Source organism: Microtus oregoni, unplaced genomic scaffold (genome assembly GCF_018167655.1).
Source record: "Microtus oregoni isolate MIOR12 unplaced genomic scaffold, Mior012 000018F_ref0000195, whole genome shotgun sequence".
NCBI lineage: Eukaryota > Metazoa > Chordata > Mammalia > Rodentia > Cricetidae > Microtus > Microtus oregoni.
Window position 1 is genome coordinate 20,949,581 of NW_024543077.1, and position 12,145 is coordinate 20,961,725.

Here is a 12,145-nt window from a genome sequence, read left to right on the forward strand (position 1 = left end):
CAGGGTGGTGATGGTGTATGCCTTTAAACCCAGGAACTGGATGCAGAGGCAGGTGGACGTCTATGAGTTTGAGTCCAACCTGCTCTACAAGAGCTAGTTCCAAAACAGGGTCCAAAGCTACAGTGAAACCCTGTTGCAAAACACCCAAAAAATGTGGAGCTTACCACCTCAAATGATCCACATGAATGAAGAATTTACCTATTCAAAACCTTTAATTAAATAAAATCCCTCTTAGCTATAATCAATTCTTTGTGTAGACTACTTTAGTAAGTTTTCATGCTTCTTGTCCAGCCCTTTCTGTGCTGGGACTATGCAAGCTTTAAGTTGGTCACTGAACTCAATTTGTACACAATCCAACTTTATTTTTAAGTTTGCATTATAACCCAGAAAAGTAGGAGGGCCCCCTTTACCGGTCTACTTTTTTCTCACTGACCAGTTAAGGTCCAGCCATGAAGCAGTTGCAGGACTTTTCAGCACTTGGAAGCAGAAGCAGGATAGGGTGTGCAATGGAATTCTCAATGGCATTGTGTGTGGCCAGCCTAAGTTACAGAAGACATTGCTTAAAAATAAATAAGTAAACAACAGACTTGATTTAAAAAAATGGAAAGAAACAATGGGGAATAGGAAGAAATAAGAAATTAGAGCAATTATGCATTTAAAGGCAGATCTTTGTGAGTTTGATAACAACCTGCTGTATGGTTTGTGGGCCAGCACAGCCAGATGTACACAGAGAAACCCTGTCTTGAAAAAATCCACCAAGGCCTTGTTGGCAAGAGAAGGGTGATGTACACCTTTAATCCCAACACTCGGCAGGCAGAGACAGATCTCTGTGAGTTGGAGGCCAACCTGGTCTACAAGAGCTAGTTCCAAGCCAGGCTCTAAATCTACCAGAAACCTTGTCTTGAAAAAACCAAAAGAAAAACAAAACAGACAAAAACATAAAACAAAAAGACTTCAAAGTTACAGAAAACGCCTGTCTTGAGTAACTGAAAAAAAAAATAGCAAAACAAACAAGCAATAAGAAATTTTTTTTTTTTTGGTTTTTTGAGACAGTGAATTTCTGCGGCTTTGGAGCCTGTCCTGGAACTAGCTCTTATAGACCAGGCTGGTCTCAAACTCACAGAGATCCGCCTGCCTCTGCCTCCCAAGTGCTGGGATTAAAGGTGTGCGCCACCATTGCCCGGTGAAACAAAAAATCTTTGATTGTGTCCAGGGAAGTTAAAAGTGATCCATCACATCTGGGATGAGCTCAATTCTCGTAAGGGTTTCCAAACAGAAGTAACAATTGTATGTCAGCACAACTTGAGGAGTTTTGAAGCATTCCAGTAAAAGAATGTCCTCACACTAATGCCCATGTGAGCCTGCACATGCATTACTGTCCTCTTTTTTTGAGAAGGAAGAAATCAGGAGTATAAATACGCCTGCCAGTGTGGAATTGGGAAGCAGCATACAGAATTGGCATATGGTTCATATAGGGCTTCTTAGGACCAGGGGGCATCAAAGGAGATTTTGAAGGAGGGAATTTGTTAGATGTTAATCCTCACTCCTGGGAAAGATCAGAGATGGGCTGGATTTCATACTGAAGGATTGGTTACTTTTGTTCAGTTTCTTCCACAGGTCCAAATGATTATGGTAATATTCATAAGCTTTATCAGATTGATTACACACAAAAGTCTTACTCCTGTATGAAGTAAAAAACATTAAAACACTAAATTCACTAATAGAGTTTTATTATAGCATGATTTTTCTCATGGTTTTGAAGAATACATACATTAAATTCATAGAGTTTCTCTGCAGGATGAGTTATTTAATGTATTTACAGATGGTTGTGACAAAGGATTTACCACAGATTCCATTGACAGTTATCTGTCCAGTCTGTGTTCTTTTATGCATTTAAAGATGAATAAGAAGTAAAAAGTCTTCCTTCCACTGATATACATTCATAAAGTTTTCCCACACTGTGTGATCTCTTATAACTTTGAAGAGTACAGTGGTCTTCAAACACCTAACCACACTGACTACATTCATAGGGGTCCTCTCTACTCTGTGACCTTTGTACATTTGAAGATGACTGTGTTTTGCAAAGGCCTTACCAAAATGATTACGATAATAAGGTTTCTCACAAGAATGTGTTTTTTTATGCAATTTAAGAAGACTGAGACTTGTAATGGCCTTACCACATTGATTACATTCATAGTTTTTCTATCTTGTATGTGTTCTATGTAATTGAAGACTCCCATGACGTGCAAAGGCCTTTTTACACTAATAACATTCATAGGGTTTCTTTCTCTCCAGTATGTTTTCTTTTATGCAATTGAAGATGACTGTGACATGCAAAAGCCTTACCACACAAGCTACATTCATAGTGTTTCTCTCCAGTATGTGTTTTTTTATGGAGTTGAAGATTACTCTGAGCTGCAAAGGCCTTACCACACTGATTACATTCATAGGGTTTCTCTCCAGTATGTGTTGTTTTATGCACTTGAACTTGACTATGATGTGCAAAGGCCTTACCACACTGCTTACATTCATAAGGTTTTTCTCTAGTATGTGTTCTTTCATGCTTTTGAAGAGTACTGTTTTCAGCAAAGGCCTTACCACACTGATTACATTCATAGGGTTTTTCTCCAGTATGTTTTCTTTTATGCACTTGAAGAAGACTGTGACATGCAAAGGCCTTGCCACACTGACTACATGCATAGGGTTTCTCTTTAGTATGTGTTCTTTTATGCTTTTGAAGATTTCTCTGAGCTGCAAAGGCCTTACCACACAGATTACATTCATAGGGTTTCTCTCCAGTATGTGTTTTCTTATGCAAATGAAGATGACTGAGTCGCGTAAAGGCCTTACCACACTGATTACATTCATATGGTTTCTCTCCAGTATGTGTTCTTTTATGCCTTTGAAGATGACTGTGCTGGACAAAGGCCTTACCACATTGATTACATCGATAAGGTTTTTCTCCAGTATGTGTTCTTTTATGCACTTGAAGATCACTGTGACGTGCAAAGGTCTTACCACAGTGATTACATTCATAGGGTTTCTCTCCAGTATGTGTTCTTTTATGCAATTGAAGATGACTATGACGTGCAAAGGTCTTACCACAGTGATTACATTCATAGGGTTTCTCTCCAGTATGTGTTCTTTTATGCACTTGAAGATGACTGTGACATGCAAAGGCCTTACCACACTGATTACACTCATAGCGTTTCTCTCCAGTATGTGTTCTTTTATGCCTTTGAAGAGATGCAAAGATGTTACCACACTGATTACATTCATAGCGTTTCTCTCCAGTATGTATTCTTTTAGGCTTTTGAAGTTCAGTTTGAGATGCATAGGCCTTACCACACTGATCGCATTCATAAGGTTTCTCTCCAGTATGTGTGCTGTTATGACTTTGATGAGTTTCATAAAGAACAAAGTCTTTATCACCTTGACTATATTCATAGGGTTTATTTCCAGTGTGTTTTCTTTTAAGCACGTGAATATAACTGTGATAAGAAAAGTCTTCCCTGCACTGCTTAATTTTAGACTGTTTTTCTCCAGTATGTGTTTTTTCATGTCTTAGAAAGTGGGTGTCATCAGAAAAGGCTTGAACACATTGCGTATACTCTGAAAGTTTCTTGTCACCATTTTGGTTTCTTTCAATCCTGCAAGGATAATTGGCACATTTAAAAGCTTTACCACATTCAATACACTGTTGAACCTTATATCTGTATGAATTTATTTTACAACTTGTTCCTATTCTAAATAGAAATTAATTATTAAGCTTTCATAACTCTGTTTACAATCATGTTTGCTTTTTAATTAGGGGACAGTTTGCATCTAGGAAAATAGGTATGATGATAAATTCCTTTTTTTTTTAAGGTTTACCTTCTCACATTTACAAAAATATTTTTATATGATATTATTCATATTTTTGAAGACAACTGAATACACTGAGAGCTTTCCCAACTCTACTGCATTCATAAATTTTACTATACTGTGAATCATATTTCATTTGCTAAGTGAACTAGGACATTCAGAAGGATTTGCACAGACTTAGAATTCATGGGGCGTTTTTATATTAATAATGATTGTAGAAAACCATCAGTATTGTATACTTGAATCAAATTCAACAAGTATACTCTACATGGGAACTACTGCCTATCTTCTTTCTGATTTAAGGAGAAGTATGTTAAATCTTTTCATGTCTCTATGCTCATGAGGTTATATCAAGGGTAGTGTCTGATACACATAGGAAAGGAAGAATAATTCATATACATGAAATTGAGGTATATGGATTTGTGAGGATTTAATAACCATCTATGCACTTAAAGCTGTGCTTATTTACATTGCTGCTTTTATTTAAAAGTTCTAGGAGAAAGTGCAGTCTCATCAGAAGCACATTGTTATCAACTTGCACATGAAAATTACCTTGCATGTCTTCTAGAACATTGCCAATGTTCTTCAGTGTTATGGTCTTCCCCAATGTATCCTAAAATACAGGACCAGAATATATGTTATATCATTTAACAATGTGCAACACTTAGCTTATTACTTAAGTGCACCTAAGAAATATGACTGCTGTATTCACCTCATTCTTCTTTTTAAATCAAATTGCAGAACAACATCCTTAACCATGGAAAAGTTGTTTCCATATTTTGAAACATGAAGCAAATTCATTTTTACCTATAGAAATGAGGTTCTTGTAGGTTTCCAGCATTACATCCTTATAGAGATTCTTCTGGGAAAGATTCAGCAAATCCCACTCTTCCCGGGTGAAGTTGATGTGCACATCATCATAGGTCACTGCCTTCTAAAATACACCACACATGTGTAAAATGGAAAGCACCACAGTAACAAAGATGGAAATTCATACTTCTTTCAGGGTATAGACAGATGATTCTGGTGTTCCTTACTCTTATGCCATGACATAGACAGTCACTATAGAGGGAAATTGAAAAGCAGAGTCAACTCTGTCATAAGAGCAAGGTCTATTGAGAGGAAGAGACAACAGAAAAGATCAGCACTATATAGTATGCATGAGAAAATTGTATGAAGAGTTACAGACCACACAAAAAAAAGTAATATGGACACCCTGGGTATATTGTTCTATTGTGCCTTTAAACACAACACTCAGAAAACAGAGGTGGGTATATTTGTCTCTGAATTGAATGCCAGTCAAGTCTATGCAATCATGTCCAGGACAGGTGGAAGTAAACATTAACACACTGTCTCCATTGTAAAATTCAGGGAAACAAAGAAATGGGATATAAAAAACAGAAAGGCTTTTATTGAAGTTCTTCTAAATAATTTTCCATTCACTCCAGTTCTGTATTCATTTTCCTGATACCGGAAGTGTCATAATTTAAACTATAAGTCTAATAACATTTTGTAGAAAGGAACTTCACGTGTAAAGAAGTTAAAAAGCACAGATGAAAACACTAGAAATATACATGTTGGTCATGAATAATCAACAAAGAGCTGGAGAGAAGGTAGAGTAATTCAGTGTTTTTGCGGGTCTTGAATGGAGGTGGGCACATTTTCCACTACTTACATGGGGATCACAACTTTCCATTGTTCTATGATCAGGAATTCTGAGATCTTTAGATAACCTTGATGACCAGGTACGCAGGTAATGAATATCCATGCAGACATATAAAATAATCATATTGATTAAAAAAATCAAATTAAGCATAACAAACCAGAATAAGTTCATGCACCGGCAATTAACTGACTCAGGCAGTATTAATAATCATAAATACATGGTATCCTGGGAATCAGAGTGATACCCTCTTGCAATTTTTAAAATTCAATATATATGTGAAGCTCAGCACAGCAGCATATACTTGTCATATAAAAAAACCCTATATTCAAGGGCTATAACCCAATAATATAAAAATGTATAGAGCCAGAAATGATGCCCCCCTTTACTTTCAGGAATTTGGAGAGCCACAGTAAGGGCTACTTAGACAAGCAAACAAAGCAATTAAAATAGCATGTTGCCAAACTCCTTAATAGCAACTGTTTCTGCTATATCTCATTTTTACCTATAGAATATAGGTAAGATATAGAATGTAGAGATCAAACCTATAATGATGGCAAAAAAATTTCCATAGAAGTAGGAAGTTGGCTGATTAATGTTAAGCACAAAACAGTAGATACAAGTGTTAGAAAATTAGTTCATGGTATTGAGACTCATTATGTATAATGAGGAATATCATCTAGACAGGCTTCTCCTACTAAATATTCACAGGAAGTTGAAAGAAAGCCACCAAGGAGAGAAACTTGTTCAAATACGTGATCTTTTCTGGGAGGTTGTTCATTCAGTCAAGTTCATTCTGACCCCAGCCACTATTGGTTCATGGTCAACAATGGAAAAATTGCATTTTGTCATTTCTAGGATAGACATGTAATGATCCTCATCTGCAATGGTCCCTACACTGTCCAAATGTGTAATGCCATCTGGCACTCAAGATAATCTGTTCACAGCAACATCTTGTAAAACCTGAAAACACGTTACCTCCTTCTAACATCAATGGTACAAAATCCCATTAACATTCCAAAAGAGAAAAATAAAGACACAGTGAGGGAAGATTCAACCAAGGCAAGACTGAAGTAGAGCAGGACAAACATCAAATCCTGTAGCTCCCTTGTCAGATGGATGGCTTCAGTTTCAAATGACTTAAACGGCCTTGTCCTTGCAACTTCTCCTGCACTTGTCTCTTTGGTAACTTCCCATCACTATAAGTGGCTAGTTCTCCATGGAAGTTGTGTCATACCTTAGGTATTTTAACATCTTTGGGCTCAAAATGGAAACCACTGTGCTGTGAAATCACATTTTTAAATGTGTCATATTTATTTATGCTGTGGAACATTTGTTTTAATGATGCAAAGAATTGCTGCATTGGTTTAGCTCTGTGAAGCTGTGACAGTTTGCCTATCTAAAATAACTGGTTGTTCTAAAACATATTTGAATGACCTGTCACATGACAAGAAAGGACAGGCAGGGCTGCCAGGAAAAGAGAATCAATGGGAGGGAAAATCTGGGAGGAGAAAAGAAAGAAGAGGCAACAGAAAGGAGAAAACAACAGGAGCCTTTAAACCATGGAGTAAGAAATAAAGAGGGGAATACAGAATAAAGATAAAGGACAGGGGGAAATTGTAGAGAACAATTAAGTTAAAAACAACCTGACTTGAAACAAACCATAATCAAGCATTTAAAGAAAAAAAAATAAGCCTCCATGTGTGGAATTTAATTGACAACTGGGTGGCAGGCCCTAAAGGAACAAGAGAGGAAAAGAAACCACACCGCACCCAGCTTCAATCCTCACAGCTTCATGCAATGAACTCTCACTGTCTCCTCACTGGGCTTCTGTCTCTGCCAAACACAGATGCCTGCAATAATGGTAAACTGTAACCATGGGCTAAAAAGCCATGATCTTAAATTTTGATTCTTTCATGTTCCCAAGACCAACACATTGCTGGTGATGCTGAGAAGTAGGGTTTTCTTTAATGCAATGAACACTAATGAGCTTGACCACAGGTGCAGAAGGTTTTGAATGAAGTAGCTTCCTGTGACTATGAATCAATTTGCTCAACCATCCCTAAATTGAAGGTTTCTGTATATGGAGTCTTACCCTTAGGGCACCTTGATAAGCTTCCACTGCACAGCAATGGCTTTTCTGTAATGATAATAAACTCTTTGAAAATTCCTGCCTGTATTAACACATAAATGCCCTTTGAAGCTACATGTTTATTTTCATTTATTTCTGCCCTACCTGGGTACTTTTACTGGACACCTAAAAGAGTCATCAGTGATAACCATTGAACAGCTTCAATATTCCATTAAAGACATTAGCCCATTACATTTTAATTTGGCATTACTAAATTTCTAGAGCATAGGCAGAATAAAAAAAAATTGGAGCTAAAATATCCACAAAAGTCTGGATGGTGGCAACACACACCTTTAACCCCAGGACTGGGGAGGCAGAGGCAGGTGAATCCCTCTGAGTTTGAGGCCAGACTGGTCTACAAGAGCTAGTTCGAGTTGTTCCAGGACAGGTAGGACTGTTACACTGGGAATCCCTGTCTTGGAAAACAAAAAACAAAAAAACAAAACAAAACGAAGAAACAAACAAAAAAAGACAGACAAAAGACTTCAGGTTTGGAATTTTTTTTTTTTGTTTGTTCTTTTTGTTCTTTGAGACAGGGTTTCTCTGTAGCTTTAGAGCCTGTCCTGAAACTAGTTCTTGTAGACAAGGCTGGTCTCGAACTCACAGAGATCCACCTGTCTCTGCCTCCCAAGTGCTGGGATTGAAGGCGTGTGTTACCACTGCCCGGCGTGCTTGGGTTTTTTTAATCAAGTTTATTTTCAAATGAAATCCTATGATCTCAATACCCACTTTCTGCCATTACATTTTCATTTTCCTGGTCTTACTAGAACAGTTAATTATGTTCAAGTTTCTATTTTTTTTTTTTTTTGGTTTTTTGAGACAGGGTTTCTCTGTGGTTTTAGAGCCTATCCTGGAACTAGCTCTGTAGACCAGGCTGGTCTCGAACTCACAGAGATCCGCCTGCCTCTGCCTCCCAAGTGCTGGGATTAAAGGCGTGCGCCACCACCGCCCGGCAAGTTTCTATTTTTTTGTCACATAAAAATCTTGATATCTGCCTCAGTTGGTAGAAAAACCCCTCATGGTCCTGACTTCTTTGCTCATCTTCTCCCTCCTTCTGCCTTTCAACAGGAACTTGGAAGCTCAGTTCATTCCTCTGACGTGGGTCTCTGTCTCTATCTCCATCCATTGTTGGATGAAGATTCCATGGTGATAATCAAGATAATCATCAGCGTGACTGTGGAGCAAGGACTGTTCAGGCACCCTCTCCCCTGCTGTTCAGGCCCTAGCTGGGGACATCCCCATGGACAGCTTTGATCCCCTCTAGAGCCAAGTCTCTTGCCAACTTTAAAATGGATGCTTTAATGTAGCTATCTTCTTCCCTGCTCCTATATCAGCCCTTCCTCCATCTCCACCTTCCACCTCCCACAAGCCAGTCCTTCCCTTCTCCCTTCCCTCTCGGCCCTTTCCCCCAACCTCACTCCCATGCCTGTCCCCTCCCCCATGGTCACAACTTTTGCCCTGCAATCTTGTTTGCTTCCAATTTCCAGTAAGATCTATAAATGTTTTTCTTCAGATTCACCTTGTTATTTGGCTTCTCTAGGCTTGTGAACTATAGGCTTAATGACCATGGTTTATGGCTAGAGTCACAAATGAGTGAGTACATACCATATTCATCTTTTTGCATCTGGGTTATCTCACTCAGGATAGTGTTTTCTATTTCCATCCATTTGCAAGAAAAATTCAAGATGTCCTTGTTTTTTTTTTTTTCCCGCTGAGTCATACTCTAATGCGTATATATTCTATACTTTCTGTTCTACTGTAAGCACACCAATTCTAGTTGGACTGGGTCCAAATGAGCATGTGATCAAACCAGACTCTTTGATTGTGGCTGACAATGGGGGCTGACTGAGAAGCCATTGAAAAAAGCAATGGAACTTATTTTTACCACATGCTCTGGCTTCTTGGGACCCTAGTCTATATGGATGCACAGGTCCCTAGGCCTGGATGTAGGGGGGACGACCTTGGACTTCCCAAAGGGCAGGGTTGCCTGCCCTCTCTCAAGCAGGTTGGAAGAGGGAGGAGAGGGTGTGGAGGAGTTGGAGGGGATAGGGAAGAGGGAAGGAGGTGTAAATAATTAAATGGAAAAATTAAAAAAAAAACTTGATATCTTCCACATTGTGGCAAAAGTCATCATTCCTATATTATACTGACAAACAAAATCAACTTTTGTGTTGTAATTGTTTGTGCTAACCTGCTTTTATGCTATTGTGATTAAATCCTCAAACTGAAAGCATCTCAGGCAGTAAAAGGGATTATTTCATTGATTGTGTCAAATCACACTCAATCATTTTGGAAGTGTAGGAGAAACTGCAAGCTAACAATTGAAGGCAAAACACACTTGCTAAGACTGTTTACAGCCTTTCTCTTTTGCCTAGTCTCTACTTCATGCTCAGAATGCTCCATATCCCAGCACAGGTCCACCTTCTTAGGGGCTTCCTACATCAATCATCAATCAACACCATCTCTCACGGACACAGCAGTTTCTGGCTGTTATGAACAGAGTCAAGCATGTATCCATGTGGTAGGAGGGAAGAGCATGTTTTGGGAATATGCACAAAGTGGGACACCTGGGTTTTGGGGTAGATTGACTCCCAATATTCTGAGGATTGCATATTGATTTCCACAGTGGCTGGACAAGTTTGCACTGCAAGAGCAATGAGTTCCCTTTCACCACATCCTTGGAGCCTTAGCTGTTACTTGTGTTATTAAACTTATTCTTTCTGTCAGGTTTATGATGAAATCTCCCGATGGCTAATGATACTGAACATATTTTTAAATGTGTCTCATCTATTTTAGATTCCTCTACTGAAAATTCTGTTTAGAGGTGTACTGCACCATATTTGAATTATTTGGTTGCTGTCTTGTTGCATGACTATTTTTTATCTTGAGTGAGGCAAACCAGAAGTATATATGCCAACATGGTTTACTCAGTTAAAAGTGGATATTAGTAGTTCAGTAAAGTACAACCATAGTAATCACAGTCAATCACAGTACAAGCCATAGATGCAGAAAGGCTAAGTAACAAGAAAGGCTCTGGGGGACATGCATGGATTTCTTTGTGAAGACAGAATAGAATAGATTTTGTGGGTGCACTGGAGACAGGTGGGGATGGGAACAGGAAAGATCGAGTAAGCAAGGGACAGAGATGAAGAATAGGAAAGAGAGATGACAGGAATAATGGAGCTGTTTGCAGGAGATGTGGAAACAGTATACTGCAAACTTCCAGAACTACAAGAAAGACACTATTGAAGATTGCTACTAGTGAGGAATGCAGAGGCTGAACCAGCCTTGTTCTGTAAATACATACGGCTCCCATTGGTGGGATTGGGTGAGAACTACACTTGTTCTGCTAGCAAGATACACTGGGGGAAAGGTGCCTCAGAGTTTATGAAGGGAACAACCAATGATGGTCTAACTTTTAGTCCAAGCTGTGAGAGGAAGCCAATGTCTGATACTGCAGGATGGCCAGGAACCAGAACTTGATGGCTTCCAGAATTGGGGTAGAACCAAATACAACTAAACAAGAAAAAAGTAATGAACTGAGTCATATCTAAAATCATAGATTGATTCCCAGCACAAATGTCACCAGAGAGAATTCTTCCAGAAGCTGATGATTACACATGCAGAAATCCCTACCCAAACATTACCTTGAGTTTTTGAAATGCTGTGGAAGGAAGGGGTAAAAAATGTCGCATCTGGAGGGGTTGAGGAACCCAGGAAAACCAAAGCTACAGAGTCAACAAGACTCATAGTGTCTCAGACAAAATAAAGTGACAATCATGGAACATGAACAGCTCTGTATCTGCCCTGTGCATGCATGCTTTGGTTGTTAGCTTGGGGTGTTTGTGTGATTACTAACTGTAGAACTCTTGGTGTCTCTTACTCTTGCCAATTTTTGTGACCTTTTCCTTCCTATTAATTTTCTTTGTCCAGTTTTGATAAGGAATTTTACCTAGTTTTCTTGAACCTTTTTATGAAGGGTTTCTTTGATATCCCATGGAGGCTTTCTATTATATGACAGATGAAAAAGGAGAAATGGACCTGGGGAAATGAGGACTGGGGGAAACTGGAAGGAGTGGAGGAAGTGGAAGCTGCAGTCAACATGTGTTGTATGAGAGAATAAATAAAACAGAAGAGATGAAAATGCATTTAGTCTGAGTTCTTTGATCTTCATAATCTTTAATAACCCATATAGCACAAATATCTCAAAAATCGTTTGGATGAAATTCGAGCCAACCTCTTGTCTGACACATCTTGAGATTTCAAGTAAAAAATGAAGGATTTCCAACATGCAATGTCATAGGATAAATTCCCATTCAGGAAAAGGAATATAGTTGTGTTTCATCATCAAATTCAAGCAGAAAATCCTTGCTCATGTGCATATCATCCCAGGCAGAAGAACAGGCAGGCAGTCCACCAGTCTATGAAACTAACACACTCACTGCATTCCCAGACACAATCCCCAACCAACTCTACAGTTACCACAA

The 12,145-nt window shown here is 38.7% G+C and overlaps 1 protein-coding gene across 1 annotated transcript; it reads right to left on the reverse strand.

Annotated features, from left to right (window-relative positions):
* Positions 1 to 1,883: 1,883 nt before the first annotated feature.
* Positions 1,884 to 5,640, reverse strand: LOC121458698 (zinc finger protein 120-like). The gene is made up of 4 exons (XM_041667972.1): positions 5,540 to 5,640; positions 4,672 to 4,798; positions 4,417 to 4,477; positions 1,884 to 3,236 (listed from the first exon to the last, which is right to left on the reverse strand). Exons 1-4 carry the CDS (start codon positions 5,630 to 5,632, stop codon positions 2,273 to 2,275), a joined length of 1,245 nt encoding a protein of 414 aa, XP_041523906.1. The 5' UTR covers positions 5,633 to 5,640; the 3' UTR covers positions 1,884 to 2,272.
* Between the last annotated feature and the right edge of the window lie 6,505 nt (positions 5,641 to 12,145).